The sequence below is a fragment of the Rhinolophus sinicus genome, linkage group LG04 (assembly GCF_036562045.2).
Source record: "Rhinolophus sinicus isolate RSC01 linkage group LG04, ASM3656204v1, whole genome shotgun sequence".
Taxonomy (NCBI): domain Eukaryota; kingdom Metazoa; phylum Chordata; class Mammalia; order Chiroptera; family Rhinolophidae; genus Rhinolophus; species Rhinolophus sinicus.
Window position 1 is genome coordinate 159287463 of NC_133754.1, and position 20277 is coordinate 159307739.

The following is a 20277-nucleotide window of genomic DNA, read 5'->3' on the forward strand; positions in this document are numbered from 1 at the left end:
GGTAGCAGGGAGCTTTTTTGGTGTTCCTGTCACAGATTCACCACAAACTCAGGAACTCCAGATTCTGGGTTTGGGGATGGTCCCCGAGAAATCTCCCCCTTCCCAAAGCAGCAGCTGGGTGGCCACTTGGCTCCCAACTCCTGGTCATCTATCTTGGAGCGGCATTCGGTGTGCTGAGGAAGCCCGCAGTCCATACTTCTGAGGTGTGTCCCCAAACTGGTCCTAGGGGGAGAGGAGGGATCTGCCAGACTACTCACACCACCTTCCGCAGAGCCAGTGGGGAAGGGATACTCTGGGGACCTGGGACCTCAGGGAGAGGAAGCCAGGCAGAAAAATTAAATGAGGGGCGTCCCTTACTCCTGTCAGTAAAACAAAAAAGATCCCTTTCCAAGCACCAGCTGGCAGGTAGGAGCCGGTCTCCCACCTGTCTGGACATCCCGGCCTAAAAGGAACTCAGACGCTTTATCAGTCTCCCCCAGCCCACACCAAGGCAAAAGTTTACCTTTGGGGGCACGGAGGGGGAGAGACAAGAGGGCAGCAGCCTGACAGCCATCACAGGGCACTGGGCCTCAGATAGAATCAAAACACTGCCTTCCACCAGAAGTAGACAGAACAACTATTATTTTATGGGGAAAGGGAGGGTGTCACAGGAGTGCGAAGGGGGAGGAGAGGGCCCAGTCTGGCTGTAATTAACTGGCCTGCTTCAAAGAGGGGCTCAAGATGGCTTGATATGTAAGGGGGGGGTGGCTGTCACAAAGTCGTCTCCCTCATCCCTGGAACAGTATGGGGTGGGGGTGGGGTGCGGAAGGAAGGTGAGGATTGCCGGGGTGGGTGAGTCTCTTTCCTGCGGGCCCATTACTGAGCGGACCCCCTCTCGAGGGCGGCCGAAGGAACTGATCCGTCGAACTGGAGCGCTCGGAAAACCAACTATTTCAAGCGGAAAAGCACGAAAGAGGGTTCCAGGGGGCAGCTCCAGTACAAAAGGCCCAGATTTGGAAACCTGGCGCGGGGGTAGGGGGGGTAGGAGGGGTGGGGGGAGCAGGGCATTTAGAGGGATTTACATATGCACGTTTAGAGACAGGCGGTCCAGATCTGCCACCAAGAATGATGTGTAATATGGGACGAGCCCCTTCTCAGCTCTGGATTTCAGTTTCCCATCTAAAGAGTCGGGGGAGTGGAGAAGAGGAGGTGAACAAGAGTAAACGCTCCTTTAAATACGTGACAGCTGTGACTCTCTGACTTTACTCCTCCGGGGCCGGAAGGGCTGGTTGGGAGTCCCTTTTTCTTGGGCAAGGCTGGGCGGGGCGCTCTCACCGGGCCACTTCCGAAGCGAGCACTTGGATGTGGGCTCAGAGAGGGAACGTTTTGGGAGCAGCAACGAAAAAGACTGTGTCAGGAGGCGACGATCCGGGGCAGAGCGCGTGCGAGAGGGCAGACTCCGGAAGGAGCGTGGGAGCCCTGACCCCAGGGTCCTAGCAAGAAGTTGACATAGGGACTCGGAACCAAGGAGATCCCTCAGTTTCCCCGTGCGCACAGTGGCACATTGTGGAACCTTGGGTGAGGCCAAGGGGCGCCTTACCTTGTCCTTTTTGCCAGCCCCGCTGTCCTCCGCGGCCGAGGCAGCACACTTGTTGAGCAATTTCTTGCTTCCGCAGGCCGTCGGGCTCCAGGTGCGGCCGCCCGAGCAGGCGCCCCCCGGGGGGTCTCCGGCACTGCCAGCCGCGCTCTCCACCTTGATGAGGCGGTGCTTGGGGGAGATGTAGCGCACCTCCGCCGGCGTGGTTGGGCGCCGCTCGCTGCTGCTGCGGTAGAGGTGTGGGGAGCCGGAGGACGAGGACGAGGACGCCGCGGCGCCCGCGCCCGAGGAGGCACAGCAGCAGCCCGCGGCGCCCGACGCGGACGAGGCGGAGAAGGCGCGCTGGCCTCCGCCCGGCTCCCCGCCGCCGCCGCAGTAGTCTAGGCGGCACATGGCGCGCAGTTTGCGCAGCGACGAGCCAGGCCCGTTATAGGGGTCCTCGAAGTCGCGCTCCTTCTGTGCGCGATAGGCGCGGATTAGGTCGCTCGTGCTGCCGCTGTCGTCGGGCAGCGATCCCGACGAGGCGGAGAAACAAGAGGCGGCTGCCGGACCGCAGGACGCCGAGGCGGCCGCGGGGGCCTGCGGCACGGCCTGGGGGGGCTGCGAGGGCCGCTCTCCCCGGCGCCGCTGCTCGCGGTAGTCAGGCCGCGGCGGCTGCGGGGGGCTCTTGGTCTTGCTGTTGCCCAAACTGAAGTACTTGTTCAGCCACTTGGCCATGGCGAGAGGCCGCCTAGGGCCGCGGCGCGGGAGCCAGGTCCGCCGCCGCGGCCATTCGGGGGACAGCGCTGCCGCCCAGGACCCTCGGCGCCCCGGCCCCGGCGGGGGGCGTCCGGGGCGCCTGCTCCCGACTCCAAGTTCAAGTTCTCTCCGCCGCCTCCTGCCGGCCGCTCCCGAGCTCCAGCAGCTGCAGCACCGCCCTCCGCCTCCGCCGCGCGCCGCCCGGGCTTCGGATCTCGCGCCCCTTGCGGGCGCGTCTCATGGGATCCCGGCCCACGGCTCCGCCGAGAGCGAAAGGCCCGGGCGACTCCCGCCTCGGACGCTCTGGCCGTACACTCCGCCGCGGAGCGCCCTGCTGCCCCGTCGGAGCCGCAGCCTCCGCCTTGGCTGGGATCCGCGGCTGCTGAGGGAACTTGTCGGCGTCCTCGGCCCCCCTTCTTCCTTTCCGAGAGCGCTGGGGCGATCCCGGCCCCGCAGCCGGCGAGCAAGAGACGGAAGGAGGCAGCCGGCGCCCGGCCGAGCCCGCGCGCCCGTGCCCGTCCCGGCGGCGCCTGCCGCTACCGCTGCCGCCGCCTCCCGAACCGCCGCGTGTGTGACACTCTGGCCGCCAGAGCCCGCCCCGCGCCGCGGCCCCGCCCTCCCCAGGCCCGCGCGCGCCCCGCCCCCAGCCCGCCCCAGCAGGCCCCGCCCTGCCCACCCCCACGAGCCCTACCGCCAGACCTCAGCCCAAGCCCCGCCCTCCTTGCGCCCGGGTCTTTCGCAGGCGCACCTCTCCGCGAGAGCACGCGCCACCTCCCGCGGCCGCCTCGGCGCCAGCCCCCGGGTAGTGCCTGAGGGCGCCCGGGTCCCGCGGCACTGCCGGCCCCGCCTCGCTTGCAGCCCGCCGCCGCCTAAGGCGAGAGATTGCCAGCCTGAGCCTGCTGCGCGCAGAGAACAAACCCGTCCGCATCCCCAGGGACTCGCGCACTGTACACCTTAGGGATCCCCACTGTTGGACGGGGTGCAGAGGTGGATTATAACAGGGGACATGTCTAGTTTACAGCATGAGCTGCATGAAGGAAATGCGGTGCAGAGACCCCTTAGGGACAGGGTGCCTGTCCCCTTCTTAAAGGGACGGAGACTCCGGTTCAGCCCGTGTGCCAGATCTTCGGAGGAATCTTTATGCTAATAAGTGTATCAGCAATACCGATGACGGATGCTGCCAGGATAGGCGGCCGGAGCCCGGTCCTGCACCAATCCGAGAGCCAGGCTAAGGGGAGGTCCGAATGTTGGCTTACCTTTTCACCTCTGAGGAAGTCGTCGTTTTAACCCTGTTCACGGCCAGGCAACCTGGCGCAACCTGGCGGAGCGAGCTGTGAGAACGCTCATTTTGCAGGTGGAGAAACTGAGGCCCAGCGAAGGCCACCCAGGTGCGCCTAGGTTTCAGTTCTCCTATCTGGTGACCCCAAATGATGTCATTTACATTAGTCTACTTTGCAACTTAAGATCGTCCTTTGATTATTAACCAAAAATGAGAAAACTGAGGCTGAGGCAGGGATACAGCTTGCTGTTCCTGGGCAGTGACATGCTCCCGGTAGAGACAGTAGAGCTACCTGGAAATGAGGTAACTGCCACTAGAGCTGATGCTCCTTTGCATTTGTTTGGGCAAGCCCCAGAATATGACTTAAGGTGTGAAAACAGACCTGACAAATTCTCTAAGAATGCTGATTTACTAGGACTTAGTACCTATATATTATAGGTGGGCTTTGGGGGAGTCTATTTTTTCTGTATCCTGTAGGAAAAGTGGGACCTGTTAAGGCAGTCAACAAGGCCAGAAGCTTTTTTGGCCAGGACACACTAGAGGTAGAGGTCAAACTCTCAATCTGAGATTCTTGGACAGGCAGGGCACGGCCAGACAGCTGTTGCCTCTTCCTGTACCTGAGACCATAGTTGAGAAGTGACAGAATCTGGGCTCCAACTTGGGTCTTACTCTGAAGCCTGTGCTCTATCCTTTCAGCCACACACAGTGATGCCTTAGAATTGACTGCAAATTGTCCCTTTAGGATCAAATTATTTGCTCTTTCCCCCTTTCGTCAGACAGAACTGTCATCCTCTAGAAGGAGTTGAATTTTCCAGACCCACTATATAACCCCCCCAATCACAGACACCATCACCAACTATACAGCCCTTTCATTGCCTGAAATCTACTTAGCATTTCACAGGAAATAATCTAGGGTGTGTGTGTGTGTGTGTGTGTGTGTGTGTGTGTGTGTGTGTTGTGTTGTGTTGTGTCTAGGGGATAATAAAAAAAACCCAGAAGTTGTCCTGGGCTAAGATGTTTATTTTGGGTATCCCTAGACTTAAATATCTCAAATTACCCTTTAAGTCATTCCTCTGCTCTGTAAGCACTTAATTATTCTGCACATAAGGGAGGCCCAAATAGAAAAACTGAAAGGCAAGGTCATCCTCATTGTAAGCCCCACTTTTCAGCTGGCTACCTCCCTTCCCATTTCTGCTTCTAGGCTCCGGAAGAAGAACCAGCCAGATCCTGGCAAAAGGCCAGGTGATCCAGAACAAGAACGTCCTCTCCAGGATCTGGAAATTTGTTCCCTGCATCTGGGTTGCACGGTTGCACATGGAAGAGTTCTCACTGCCTTTTCCAAAAGTTTAGGAAGAGAAGTTATATTTCACAACTTATTTTTTTCCATTTCACTTTCAGCATGCCATGGGGTCAGACCCACTTTTCCATGTGATACCTCTGCTGGGGTGTAATTTGCAAGCCAAAATTATTGTAATGCTATAGTATTATGCCAAGAACTTCCAGAGCACTTGTGTATCTGCTCAACCCCTACATGGTCTGTATATAATTAACTCTACTCAGCATCCCGGCAATCTGGTGTTATTCCCCGTTTACAGATGGGGTAACTGGCCTAAGGTAGTATTTACTTCAAGCAGGCAAAAACACATGGGTGTTTTCCTTTGGGAACTAGTAGAGACACATCTTACAAGACTCAGTGTCAGAAATAATCACTCGGAAAGGAAACAGAAACGTTCCTAGGAATGATGTTGGAGAAGCTGTGTGACGAATGATTTGAGGAGACAGAGACTTGCAGGAAAATGGTCAGAGCACCGTGAGGGTTAGAGCTGGGCAGACTCTCATTTCAGAGAGACAGCCTCCTCATTTCACAGAGGGAAAACTGGAACCAGAGAAGGGAAGAAATTGAGTCAAGAGGCACAGCTGGGATTGGCACCCAGTTTCTTCACATCACGAACCCAACATTATGCCCATCATTCTTGGCATGTTTTACTTTCGTGTCTCCCTCAAACAGCCCGTTGTCCCCTCCCTGATTTTCTTATTGGAAGGATTGGGTATGGCCCTGTTTCTGTTTCTGCCCTCTCTCAACATCTCACGTTAGACCAAGGTGGAGATATGGCAGCTCTTTTCTCTGTACCTCCTCCCAATATCTGGAGGTAGGCTACACCATTGGTAGAGGCCTGGAAAAATGGTGCCAGTAACCCAATGGACTCACCTACTTCTTTCATTTCAGTCCATCAAATGTTAATGTCAGTCCCCTGCTGTGTGCCAGGCCCCAGGGCAGGAGTCTGGGCCAGGAGCATAGATTTGGGAGTCATTAGTGCTCTCATCCTTGACACCTTCTTTCATTCCTACTCCATCCTCTCCATCCGCAAGGAATACGTGGGATGCTACCACTTCTCACACCTCCATTGCTTCCACCCCTGCCCAACACTCCACCTCTCGCCTGGATCATTGCAGGCATCTCTTACCCATTTTCCCTGCTTCTGTTTCAACATAGCAACCAGTGATCCTATTTTTTAAAAAAAGGATCTGTTTATGGCCCTGTGCTCAAATCCCCCATGAAATCCCCATGTCCATAATAGTACGTGCCAAACTCCTTACAGTGGTCCATAAGGCCTTGGATGATCTAGTGCCCTTGAATCCCTTACCTTGTCTTTTGTCCTGTCTCTTGCTCCAGGCAGGCTGCCTCTTCTTGTTCCTTGAACACTCTCTCACCCTGGGCCCTTGCACTACGTGTTCTCTGACAGGACTACTTTCCCCAGCTGTTTCTATGGCTCACCCTTCACCCCCTTCAGGTCTTATTCAAATGTCACCACTCAGTGAGGCCTTCCCTGGACGACATGTCTAGAATGGTTGACCCCACTCAACACTTCCTACCTGTCTTCCCTGCTTTAGTTTTCTGAGTATCACTCACCCTCATTTCACACACAGCGTATTTTACTCATTTTTCATTTATTCTTTGTCTTGCCCCAGGATGGGGCAGGGATCTTTTTTCTTTGTTCACTGCATATCTCCAGCATCCAGAACAGTGGCTGACACTTTGTAGGCATGCAATAAATATTAGTTGAATGAATGTGAGTGATTGATCATGGAGGGTAGATAACATGGCAGAGGGGTAAACTAAAGCTTGATATTTCTATCTGCCTCCGATCCGGTGCTAGTGGCTATTAGCTTTGGCCTGGTGGTGGGAGCATATGGTCTGGGGTTCCATTCCCAGACTGAGTCTCTTAAGTGGAGAAAGCAGCATGAGATTCAGCCTCCTCTTCCCAGCATCTGGAGGGGACTTTAGGAAGGTTGTGGCATCCAGGTAGCCCCTTCCACACAAGTCTCAGTTGTGCTGACGTGCAAACCTGTCTGGGTGTCGCTGAGCCAGCTGTTGTGCTCTCCACCTCAGGTACAACTAATCTTGGGAATCTCATTACTGGTCGAAAGATAATCCTCTGTATCTAGATTAAAGGCTGTGTTTTGACCATTACTGTGCATTGAGCATTGAGCTGACAGTTTAATTGAGCTGTTTATGCCGCTGCCTTGATCTCTTCCCAGAGAATTTACAACTAATTCCGAGTGTCTCTGCGAATTAAGTGGGCCTCTCCCGACATGCTTTGCTTGTAGTTTGCCTGTGCCAAATCCCACTTGTCCTTGTGTTACCCAATTATGGGGTCTCGCTCACAGCTGTCTCTGGCTGGTACCTCTTCCAGCCCACTTCCTCCCTCAGGTGGCCTTAATGATACAGCCCAGAGAATGGCCATACCCCAGGACAGCCTCTGTGATACCTGCAACAATAGAAAGGTGGGTGGACATGATGACTGGGCAGGAAGCAGAGAAGACATAAATCATACTGACCCAGTTTGAAGGCAACTGACAATACCCCCCTAACAAGAAGAGGGTATAAGTGTTATTAGCACAGTTAAGTGTGGTGGAGGAAAAGAACTGTGGTCTGAGATCAAAACTCCTGCGTTCCTATCTTCTGACTTCTTACATGATCTCTAGGGCCTCCATGTTACTATCTGTAAAATGGTACCTGGCAGATCGGTTCTCATTCTGTCTTATGGAAGTGTCTAAGGGTAGAGTTGCCAGATTGAGAAAACAACAACAACAACAACAACAATAACAAAACAAGATATCCATGCAATTATTTGGGACATACTTACAGTAAAATGTCATTCATTGTTTATCAAAATTCAAAACTGGGTGCCCTATATTTTATCTGGGGATCTCGCCCAAGGGTCCCTGTGGAGGATAAAGAGGGTTTACCCCCCCTAGCCCCAGCCTCTGCTGATGAAATGGACAAGAGTAGACATTCTCAACCTCTGCTGAACATTAGAACCTCCTACAGCACTTATACAAAGCCCAGGGACGAGTCTGTATTCCAGACCGATTAAATTAGAATTTCTGGGGGTGGATTTAGGCATTTGTACTTAAAAAAAAAAAAAAAAAAAAAAAGTGCGCAGGTGAGTCCAATGTGCAGCCATGTTTGAAAACCACTGGACTAGAGCAGATGTTCTCAAAGTGAGTTTCCTGGGCCAGAGCATCAGCCTCACCTGAGCGCCTGTTAGAAACACAGATTGTCCTTCTGACTCCCAGCCCTTCCGAACCAGAAACTGGAGACGGTGGCCAAGCAAGCCCTCCAGGTGACTCTGCTGTAGCTCAAGTTGAGAGCCAGTTTGAAAGTCCCTTTGATGACAATAGAAACAAGTGTCTTTGCGGGCCTGGAAAGCAAATTTGTTGAATTGCTTTGCAGTGATGCATCTTAATGGTCAAACTCCCTGTCCTCTGGCAATTGAACCATAAATGATGGAGGTTGCAAATTGAGTGCAGTGGCTTTTTCAGTCCTAAACATCTGTCTGGTGGCACTCTTGAAAGTCACCATTGGGACCTGGAGTTTATTGGCAGGAGGATAAGTTAGGCCAGGAAGAGCCAGGAGCGGACCAGAGGGTTCCGAGGGCTTAAAGTTCGCAGGTCAGGCGGCCTGAGGCCCACCAGAAGGGGTTTGGAGCCTGTGGGCAAGGAGGAGCAGAAAGCGTGGCAGAAATGAACGAGACAGGGCTACAGGGCAGTAGGTCAGCCCAGGTCCCAAGAAGGCTGGGGCTGTGAGAATCAGGGATATCTCCAGGACTGGCTAGGTAGAGTCAGGCGCTACTTCTGTGAGGAGCCAGGACCAGGGCAGGCCAGAGCTGAGGCAGACTAGAAGAGGCAGGTCTCAGAGGCAGGAAAGGAAGGCTGCATTTGTTTTGGTTTGGTTTGTTTTGTGTTAAGAAGCAAGTGATGATTAAGAACAGAGCAGCATTTTCCTGTAGCCCAGGATGACTTAAAGACAAGCCCACGAGCACCATCACGTTTTCTTTTATGGGGGTCTCACAGTCACAGGCTGATTGCGGTGCCAGGTGCCCAGGATGTGTGACTCTCCTGTCCTTGAGAGACATCTGGAGGGCAGGCAGTAGGGGCACTATTCATTTCTGTCCATCCCCAGGATTCGCTCAGTGCCTGCCAAATGCTAGGCCCTGAGTGACTGCCTGTGTGTGGAACTGCATCCAGTAGAAATCCAACAAATCATGGTTCTTACGTATGAGTTATCACCTCAAGCCTTAATGAACCTCACCACCGAGAAACCACAGACATTCCCACGCAAAAGGGCACTTGTCATCCTTGTAGAATCATTGCAGACTCTTTTCCTGGCTACCTCCCTTTCTCCTTTCCTTCCACTGAGCACTTCTTTGTAAGGCCAGATGTTAGACTGGCCCAGCTCCCTCACAAGGGCTTTGCACACTGTAGGGAACTTCAAAAAGTAGGCAGAAAGGCAGCAAGCATTGACACCTCCAAAATTATTACACGTACCTGGGTTCCAATGTGAATGACTTTGTGTGCTAGTGTATAAAACTATACATCTGAAGAGTTTAATCCAATTCTCCTCATCTCCAAAATAAACCAGAGTTCCTGAAAAGGTGAAACATTACTTTAAGTGCTACAGTTGGGAAAATAATTTATTTCTTCAATGTTAAACCACGCAAGAAAATGTTCTTCTGATGCAATTTCCATCCTTTCACTTTGGCTGTCATATTTAAAGACAATTTTTAAAAGTTGCTTTCCATGCATAATTTTCTCCTGATATACTTTGGTTTTTTTTCTTTCTTGAATCAAAATGGTTACCATGCTGCCGTTTGCGGCTTTTCTAAGTGGGATGCATTGGTCTTAGCCAGAGCCAGGAAAGAGTTAAAGCTGCAAATGGTCTTCTGTTTTCTGTCTCAGTTTGGGGGTGGATTGGGGGTGGAGACTGCCCAATTGTCTGTCCTTTTCTTCCCCTCCCTAGGGTTGAGTGCTGGACACTGAGTCTCCCAAAATAACTTAGACCCTGTGGATAAATGCCTGGGGGAGCTGGTTTGAAAGAGAGGATTCTCAGGATCAGAAGGAAACTTGCCTGGCCAAATGAGCTGCTTTCTTGGCTGGAAGAGAGGAGCCCAGCCACCTTCTAACCTAAATGTCCACTAACAAGCCTTCAGTGGGTTACAGGGAAACCAGGTGACCACTGTCAGCTTCTTTCACCCAGGTGGCATCTGGGTGACCTTCTCCAGAGAGAATCCTGTAAGGCAGTGGGCATGGCTTAAAGAGGTTCTAGCAGATCCAGGCAGAATCTAAGTGGGCCTCTGGGTCATTAGAATTTCTGGAGCTCTTGGAGTTTATGAGATGCTGTAGAATCATTGCTTATCGTACATGTCCAGAGGAGGTTGGTTTTTGCAGCTTCCCAGAGTCATGGTGAGTGGAGGGGGTCCTTCTGCTGGGGCCTCAGAACCCACTCTGATCCTTTTAGTACTAATGTACAGATAATGATGGATTTGGGGGCTCTAGACTGCAGGCTCCCCTTACCCCCCATGCTGGGGCAGCATTTCAGTCACACACTTTGAGTCTGGAGCTAGCAAAGCCCAGAGAGAAGCACAGCTTTCTTCCTAAATCTCCCGCTTTCATCTCTATACGCAACTCAATTCGTAGTTTCATTTGCTCCCATTTGTGGACATTTTTTGTGGTGGGCATAACCGTCTTATGTTATATTAGGCTCTCACCACAGGAATTCACTTCTCCAGTGGACCAATTTTGCTATAATGTAGCACATCCACAATGGCTGGGGTGTGGGCCAGAGGGGCTCAAGCTTGAGTGTGCCTCGGAATCATCTAGAAAACAGTATGAGAATGTACGCTCCCAACACCACTGCTGAGAAGCCAACTCAGATCCCAGTGGGGCCCAGGAATCTGCGATTTTACATGAACCACAGCTGATTCTGCTCAGATGGGCCAATGACCCCACTTTGCGAAGCTCTGGCTAGTCTCTGAGCTCCAATCCATGGCATAAGCCAGCAAGTCATGGATGGATGCGTTTCTGACTTTTGTCCCTGTGGCCCAACATTCAGAGGGTCAGCCAGCCTGCGTCCCAATATCCCTGTGGGGTGTCACGTTGCCTCAAATAGGGACACACAGTATTCTTATTTCTCCGGAGCAAGTCTCCCTCAGTGACCAATTGAACGCCTCTGAGATGAAATGGGGATAAGACAGGAGGAAGGAAGGAGAATAAATGTGAACACTAAGAGCACAAGAGAACACTGTCCTGGCCACTGTGTATTAACATGGTCATTTTCCAGCTGGGCTATGAGAGCTCGGCGGTCACACACCTAGTAAGTGATAGACTCAGTCAGGTATGTTCAACTTGAAGGCCTTCCTCTTCTCTTTTCTTGTCTTTTTTGGGGGGTTGGGAGAGGAGAGTGGATGCATTTAATATTTTTCCCTCAACTTTTTATTTTGAAAAATTTCAAACTATAGAAAAGTTGCAAGAATAATACAGTCAATCCCACAGACCCATTTTGCCACATCTGCACTCTATCTATCTATCTATCTATCTATCTGTCTGTCTGTCTGTCTGTCTGTCTATCTATCTATCATCTATCTATCTATCTATCTATCTATCATCTATCTATCTATCTATCTATCAATCATCTATCTAATTTTGCTAATCCATTTGAGAATTACTTGGAAACATTGTATTGCTTTACTCCTAAATATTTCAGCTCATCTCCAAAGAACACGGGCATTCTTCTACAAAACCACAATAAAATTGTCACACTGGGAAGTGTAACATTAATACATTACAATTTAATATCTGGTTTACTTTACCAATTGTTTATACAATGTCCTTGATAGCATTTGTTTGTCTGTTAGTTTTTTGATTCAGCATCCAATCCAGGATTACTCATTGGATTTGTCACATCTCTTTAGTCTCTTTTCATCTAGAACTGTATTTCACCTTTTTTTTTTTGTCTTTCATCACAGTGACATTTTTAAAGAGACCAGGCCAGTTGTTTTGCAAAATATTGCTCAATTGCATTTGTCAGATTGTTTCCTCCTAATTGTATTCTTCTTAGGGCTTCATGTCAGAGGGACAAAGGCTTTGACCTTTGGGTTGTCCTGCACTGCCTCTTGCCAAGTGAGTATGAAGTCTGACGCTTTGAATTGCTCAAAGGACCAGCAATGGGAAGAAAAGTAGCATAGCTTGGTGGAAGGAATGCAGGCCTTGAAGAGAAACATAAGCTAGTTCAAGTCCTGGCCTTGATCTCTAGATGACTGACCTTGACCATATCAATTAACATCCCTAAATCCTGGTTTTCTAATTTGTAAATGTAGATGATTTCTGCTCTGCAGGATTAAAACTAACATAAGTAAGAAATCTAGCAGATGATCTGATGTATAATTAATTGTAACTTCAAAAATGGCAGGTATTATTATTAAGTCCTTAATTATAATACACCAAAATATCCTGTGTCTTCTTCTAACACATCTCTCAGACGCACCTTTTCCTGTGTTTTCACATCTCTCCACTTCTTGGGCACCTCTATCGTCACTGCCCCCTTCCTGTTGCCCACACATGCATCTGTCCCATATATGCCACCACTTGTCCTAAAATGTGGTCCTTGCCATCATATTCACCTGACCTTCTTCTTACTGGTACCTCAAGTCTGAATGCCTGGCATTCAGCACCTTCCATAGTCTCACTACATCCCACCTGCTTGAATTTACCTCCCATTATTTCCCATGGAGAAGTGTGATTGCTCTTAATTTGGCAGCTGGCACATTCTTCCTTCCCTTTCTTCATCAGAGTGACAGACCCTTCCCCTCCTCTATCCCTGGGGTGTACCCATGTATCATTTAGGGTGTGGGCACAAACAGGAACTATCTCAAGTAGGAAAGAAAGTCAGGTGCTTACAAAATCATTGGAAAGTCTGGACAGAGATCAAGGAGGGTCGCCAGTTCACTGTCACCAGCTTTCATAGGAATTTGAAAGAACTCAGGAAACCAGGAGGGATGATAACAGCTGCCTCCAATCCTGAGACACAAGAGTTTCAGGAAAATTTTTAGACTGCAAAGTGTCATGTCTGCCTAAGTCTAAGGTTTGACACTGCCAGAGCAGCAAAAATCTGGCTTCTACCTTTCTTCTGCTTTTCACATCCTGGCAAGCACTTCTCATTGATGTATTTTACTCTAGGATCCGTAGACAGAGATTTGGGATATACACATCCCAGACTTCTAGCCCCTGTGACATAGGGAAGAGCATAGAAGGGGTGCTGAGCCAATGAAGGTCTTTCCTTGGGACTCTTCTGATACAACGAGTGGGGAAGACTTTCTTGGCTTCTGGAGTCATAGCTGGAAGTACACGAAACTGATTACTTTAGAGGCCATCTTCCCTGACTTCTGGGGGAAACCCAGCTGTGGGTAGGAGAGAATGAGACCCTCAAGGGGTGAAAAACAGAGCTGATGGGAAAGAGAGAGAGCTGATAACATGTGAAGTTGTGTCATCGCCAGTGCTATTCATGTCCTTCTCAATTATTTCAACCCATAAATTTATTTTTTGCCTAAGTTAATTTAAGTTGGATTTCTGTTAATTGCAACCAAAAGGGTCTTAACGAAGAGCAGAAGGGAAATAATCAAACATTGCAGAGTCAGAGTATGTTATGGGCTATGCAAGAGGACTAACAAAGTGGTCTGAGCACCCAGAGGAGAAGATAATAAGAAAGGAGCTCATGTCCATTTTATCTTTTATCTTGGAAATATTATTTTAGTCATAATTTTTATCTTGTTATTCTCAGAGCCTTTGCTTCCTTTCAGAATTTTCTGCTTCCTTTTCTTTTTGTGATATTGTGATTTATAACAAATATATATTTGGTCTTCATCCTGTAGCTCATACAGAGCTCCTAAAATCTTAAGAATTTCTTAAGTATTAAGAGCATAAAAGTGAAATGGGTGTCTTCTGTTATTCATAACAAGGCCCTTTCAACCGTGCCTGAATTTATGTTAATGAGGTGACTTTTGGAAAGCCCCAAAGGATAGGGGGGCTGGTTGCCAGGGGAACCAATCTTGTGATTAAAGTGTTGAAACTTCCAGTCACCCCTTCTTCTTCCCCCTCCAAGAAGGGGAAAGGGGCTAGAGATTGAACTAACTAACCACCAATGGCCAATGATTTAACCAATGATATCTAAATAATGAAGCCTCCACAAAAACTCAAAAGATGGGGTTCAGAGGGCTTCTGGGTTGGTGAACACACAGAGATGGGGGACAGTGGCCTACCTGGAAAGGGCAGGGAAGCGCTGCACCCTTTGCCCTATGCATCTCTTCCATCTGGCTGTTCCGGAGTTACATCCTTTTATAATAAACCTGTAATCTAGTGAATTAAGTTTTCCTGAGTTCTGTGATCTGTTCTTGTAAATTAATCAAAACCGAGAAGCTCCAAATTATAACTGGTTGGTCAGAAGCACAGGTAACTTGGAGTTGTAGTGGGTGTCTTGTGGGGGTGGGGGGCGGTCTGGTGGGACTGAGCCCTTAACCTGTGTTATCTGATGCTGTCTTCAGGCAGACAGTGTCAGAACTGAGTGAAAGTGTAGGATGCCCAGTTGGGGTGGCAGACTTGCTTGATGTATGAAAACCCCCACATCTGGTGTCAGAAGTAGTTTGGTTACAGTGTGAAAGTAAAGGAGACACATACGTAGGAGTGTTTTTCCTTCACTTCTGTCTTCAAAATGCTTCTGTCTTCCAAACACCAGTTCAAATCTCTCTCTCTCCAGGGGCCCTCCTAACTACTTCACCCCATTGCTGAATCCTGGAAGTTCTTGGAACAGAGAGTTGGACATCAAATTGTCTTTTAATTTTTTTGGTGTGTTTTGACTCCCCTTATTGAATGTGAACTCCTCAAGGTCATGGACTACATGTTATATCCTCTTTGTACCTCTCCTTCAATTGCCAGATTTATCACTATTGACTGGTACTCAATGAATACTTGGGAGTTGATGGACTGATTGCTCAATGGGGAGGCTGATGTTGCCATGGGCAATTAACTGGAGGGGTTGGAGTAAAGGAGAGGACTGCTGTCCATGTACCAGCCATCCAGGAATAAGGAAGCCTTTCCAGAAAGAGTAATTAAACTGGCTAAATATGCTTGGCACATAGGGGTGGACTCTTAGCCCTAAGTAGTGCACTTCTCTTAGTGGCCACAAGGGGGAGGCAGACAGCACGGTCCAAGTATCTAGTTGTCCACGTGGCAGCTGGATCAGCCAGGCAGCTATTACAACTAAGCCCTGCTAGAAAGGAGATCTTGGGTACAGGTCATTTGTACAGGACAAAGTGGGCTTCCAGTTAGAAGCCCTGGAAAGCAGGATGCCTGAACCAAGGTGTGGAAAGCCAAAGGATAAACAAGTGGATAGTGGACATCAACAGGCATCTAGAATGTAAGCTGAATCCTCCAAAATCAAAGCAGTGAGTGAACTTTAAGGCATCTGTTCTGCCAAGGACAAGGGAGGGAGTGCCTCACTGCCTTGGTGAAGGAAACAGGACATCCAGACATGGTATCACGGCCAGGGCAAAGTCTGGGAGGCAGGAGTCTTGCAGTCCCACCTCTAAGCTTGTAGGTTCTCAGCCCTTTGTCTATGGCACCTGATGCATGTTTTGCTGTGTGACTTGAGGGATGACCTTCTGTCATGCTGGGTGTCATGCTCAGATCTCGCTTCCCACATAAGAATGCAGGACATGGTGAGGCCAAACAGGAAAACCCATGGAGCCATACATAGGGGAGTCATACCACTATAGTCTCGCTGGCAGCTGGGTTGGAGACACAGGAAGCAGGAGCCACATGATCTGTAACCTGCTGTCCACTTCTCTGCCAACCAACCAACCCCACTTGCTAGTTGCAATCCGCCGTGCTAACTGCAATCCACTCTTGCTAGCTCAGCCACCATCTTCTTGCTAGCCCCCTATTTTCTGCTAGCGTAGCCACAGCAGTTATATTAGTGGCCAGTGGCTCACTGGTTACAGCTGACGGCCAACTAGCCACAGCTGATGGCCATCCAATCACAGTTGATGGCCGTTTACTACCCGAGCCAGCACCTTTCCACTTGAGGCCAAGAGCCTGGAAACTGCACTCCTGGCTCTGTCCGCACACCTTCCTCACGCTGAGCCTCAAGTGTGTTGTCCTATAAAAGGGGATTGGTGTCTGGAGTCTCAGAGACCAGCCCTATCTTTGCACTGGTATCCATGAGAGCCAGGGATCCTTCTAGCATAAATGGTCTCCGGGGTTATGTGAACAAAGCATTTCAGTTGGCTACAAAGACATTTCTTCATTACCCCTGTTTTTGCTCACCTGGTTTCTTTAAAATTGTTGATGGGCCCTGACCCATGCGACCACGGTTGGAGCTAAGCAGTCTAACTTTTAAATGCATTGCCCCATGTCATAGCACACACCAAAATGCCCCTACATCCCACTATAAATGCAATTATTAATTCCTGTAAAATAATCTGGAGGGCATTTTTATTATTTTTCTTTGAAGATTATTTGGCTAATTTAATTTCAGTGGCTATGGTTTCTCAGAAAGGATTGTACTTAGTGAGGAATTCCTTGAAGTGAAAGAATCCACTGATTGTTTGCAAATATAAAATTTTCATGGATATCAAATTGAACCATTTAGGGAGTTGACGTTATACTATATTTTGGGGACAGTTAAATTTCTATTCTGGAATTTTCTCTTTGGATCTGGGCGTCAACAAGAATGTGGTATACATTTTTTGAGGCTCTTGAAAAGCTTGTATGTCCTCAGTCCCGTGTCTATGGCACCTGACAAATAAAATCCTCCTGCCTGAGGCAGCTGAGTCGGGTTTGGGGGTGCGTCACTTCTTTCAGTTGTTACATTTTGTCTTATGTCTTCTGGCCTAGGAGCCAGAGCTAGCTTTTAGGGTACCAACGAGAAAAGGCACCCCCTCCCACTTCCTTTTAATCTCAGAAACTTCATTGTAACCCTATCTTTCAGCCCTGTCGTATCCAGGACCTAGCCAGGACCTCAGGTAGCAGAATCTCCCTGCTGTGGGATTTTTATAAAGACAGGTTCCTCCCGGGTGTCTCAGCCACACCACATTCAAGCCAGACACCATTCCCATTGTCAACATTTCCACAGAAATAGATACCGCACCAAAGGCAATATCTTGCCAGAGAATGAGCTTTCTCTTGCTGATAATTTCTCTCCATAAACATTTTTGAGATGAATAGGTGTACCTTTCCGGAACAGTGGGCAGATGCTGGGGTGTGAAATGACTTGTGTGGCATGATTTATGGATGAGGGGAGGGTCCCCAGGACTGCCTTTCATTTCCCCAGCCTTTGACTGGTTGCAGAGCACCAGGTTTCTCTTCTGAAGCTGATGGAGGAGCAGCCACTTTGCTCACTGCTATTCACCTGAAGCTTTACAGGCCCATCTTGGGCACACAGAGAGAAAGAGGGAGTCTCCCAGAGTTGGTGCAAAATGCCACCAGCTTGTAACACTGGGGCCACCGTGAAGTCCTAGGTCCCCTGATGCATTTCCCATCAGTATCATAGTCTTCAGATACTTCATTTTGCTGCTGTTTTTCTATTTCCCTCTCTCTCTGTTTATAACAGCGATGAAGGGAATGAATTCCTTCCCATCATGGTGTTGATGAATCTCAAAAGAAAAAAAAGGAGATGTGATCTCAGAAAAATAAAGAAGCTAACATAAAAACGGCAGACACAGTGACCTTCAACAAAATGAACAAATGTGGGATTTTTCCATTCATCTCTCTCTGGGGGATGAGGAGGGTGATTGTTAATAACAAAGTGGCACGAATCATTTGCTGACAGTTCATTGGGGTCTCTCTGAAGTCCAGAGTCAACAATACTAAATGACTCATGAAGGTGGCAAACCACAAATGGATGGGTGGGCACACAAGCTCAAGTCCGGGGCACAGGCTTCGAAAAGGGTTTATTCTCACCACAGGATAGGGATACCAGGTTTTGCAAATAAAAATATAGGATGCCCAATTATACAGTTAGTTGACTCTTGAGCAATAGGGTTTGACCTTACAGGCAGATTTTTTTCCCCCCCATAAATACAGCCAGCCCTTTTGTATTTGCGAGTTTCACATCCGGGGATTCAATCAACCTCCTTTCGAAAACCGTATTTTCGTATTCCTAACCTCGGATTCCCAACCGCAGATGGAAAGTGCTGTTTTCCATTTGCAGTTAGTTGGTCTAATCTGCAGCTGTGAAGAGCACCCTGCAGAATCAATAGTTACCGTGGATTTTCAACTGCGTGAGGGTTGGCACCCCTAACCCCCACGTTGTTCAAGAGTTAACTGTATTTGAACTTCAGGTAAGCAACGAATAATTGTTTAATATATTTGGGACATACTTGTACTGAAATGTATATGTTGTTTATTGGAAATTCATATTCAACTGCGTGTCCTGTATTTTCTCTGGCAACCCTTCCCCAGAAACACAGCTCGTTTCTTCGTTTCTCAAGTACTTACACATGTCTAGGCTCAAACTCCACCAGGAGGAGGCTTCCTCCAGTCTCAGCTTCTTGAATCTTATACTGTCTTACAGGTACAGCTCAAATACCACATTTTTGCGAAGACTTCCCCTAAGTCAATTCCTCCTTCCCTTTTGTCCCCTCCTCCCATAGCATTTTATTTCCCTAATTCTGTTCTTATTTAGTTGGTTGTAAGTCTGTTTTCCCCACCAAACTGGGAGTAACTTAAGGGCAAGGACTATATCTAGATTCTTTTTCCCATTGTCTCCAGTATAGCTTTGCCTATGCCTGATGTGTAATGCCTGATGTGTAGTCGGTACTCTGAACGTTTGCTGAATGAATGAATGAATGATCATAGCTCACATACTTGGAATGCTAACTGTGTGCCAGGCGTGGTTCTAGGCACTTTACATGAATTTCAGTCCTTTAATCTTTGAGGAACTCTTTGACGCAGACATCATTTTTATTTCCATTTTGGAGATGGTGCAATGGAGGCATAGAGAAGCTCACGGTCACACAGCTCCTAAGGGGCAAAACTGGGATTTGAACCCAGGCAGTATGGCTTCCAGGGTTGGTGCTCTTAGCTTCTGTAATATATTGAATGGATGAACAGAAGAGAGAGTGAAAGAACAAATGAAGGAATGCATAAGCAGAGGCAGCAAACAGGTACTGAGATCAGGACCCAAGAGGTAGAGCTAAGGTAGGTGTTAGGAAAGCAGAGACTGGAGGAGTCAAGGAGATATCAAGAAGACAAGCTGAGGGACGAACCTAGGTGAATCGGGAACTTGAACACAAAAGGCAGTTTAGCAGCAAAATGGGCTGATCTTGTTTCTGCTTTGGAAGTCAATCCTTGTGTCCCATACCCTCTCTATCTCTGCAGGGGACTGGCTGTAACTTTCTTCCTAGCTTCCTGCCCCCACAGCCCTCCTCTTCCTGGAGCAGAACCCACTCTCTCCTAAGAGTCTCAGGCCAGCGGAGCTCTGAGACCGATCTGTCTTTCCCTGGCTCTCAGCTAGCAGTTAACAGGCTTGGCGCCAGCGCTCTGTTTTCTTGGGCTCCCATCCCTCTGCGTCTCGTGCACCTCTGCCTGGCTTTTGCCACAGGTGTTACACAAAGGAACCGATGTGATCTGCAGAGGGTGACCATGGCCTCCATCAGGGTGCCGCCATGGTAATTCTAGTTATGTAATCACCCCTTCCTCTTCAAGCCTATGGGAACAGTAGACAGTGGCTCGCTCATGCCTTCCACCTAGTCTTTTCTATTTTTTAAAAATCGTGGTTAAAAAAAAAAAGTAACATGAAATTTACCGTCTTAGCCATTTTTAAGTGTACAGTTCAGTAGTGTTAAGTATATTCACATTATTGTGAAACAGATCTCCAGAACTTTGCATCTTGTAAAACTGAAACTCTGTACCCATTACACAACAATCCCCCTTCCCCACCTCCAACCCCTGGTAACCAACATTTTACTTTACTCTAGGTATCTCGTATAAATGGGGTCACACAATATTTGTCTTTTTGTGACTGGCTTATTTCATTTAACATAATGTCTTCATCCATGTTGTAGCATGTGTCAGAATTTCCTAACTTTTCAAGGCTGAAGAATATTTTGTTGTTTGTATGTACCACATTTTGTTTATCCATTCACCTGTTGATAGACGTTTAGGTTGTTTCCATATGTTGGCTTTTGTGAATAATGCTTCCATGAACGTGAGTATACAAATATCTCTTCAAGTCCCTGCTTTCAATCCTTTTGGATACATACCCAGAAGTGGTATTGCTGGATCATATGGGGGTTCTATTTTTTAATTTTTTGAGGAACCTCCATGCTATAGCCATTGTACCATTTTA

The 20277-nt window shown here is 48.6% G+C and overlaps 1 protein-coding gene across 2 annotated transcripts in view; it reads right to left on the reverse strand.

Annotated features, from left to right (window-relative positions):
- Window positions 1-2326, reverse strand: part of SHB (SH2 domain containing adaptor protein B) — a 130709-nt gene extending 128383 nt beyond the window's left edge. For both annotated transcript variants that reach the window (XM_019729168.2, XM_019729169.2), the window contains exon 1: window positions 1580-2326. In XM_019729168.2, coding sequence (XP_019584727.1) covers window positions 1580-2293 — 714 coding nt within the window. In that variant the 5' untranslated portion in view covers window positions 2294-2326. The remainder of the gene's footprint in view (window positions 1-1579) is intronic.
- Window positions 2327-20277: the final 17951 nt, after the last annotated feature.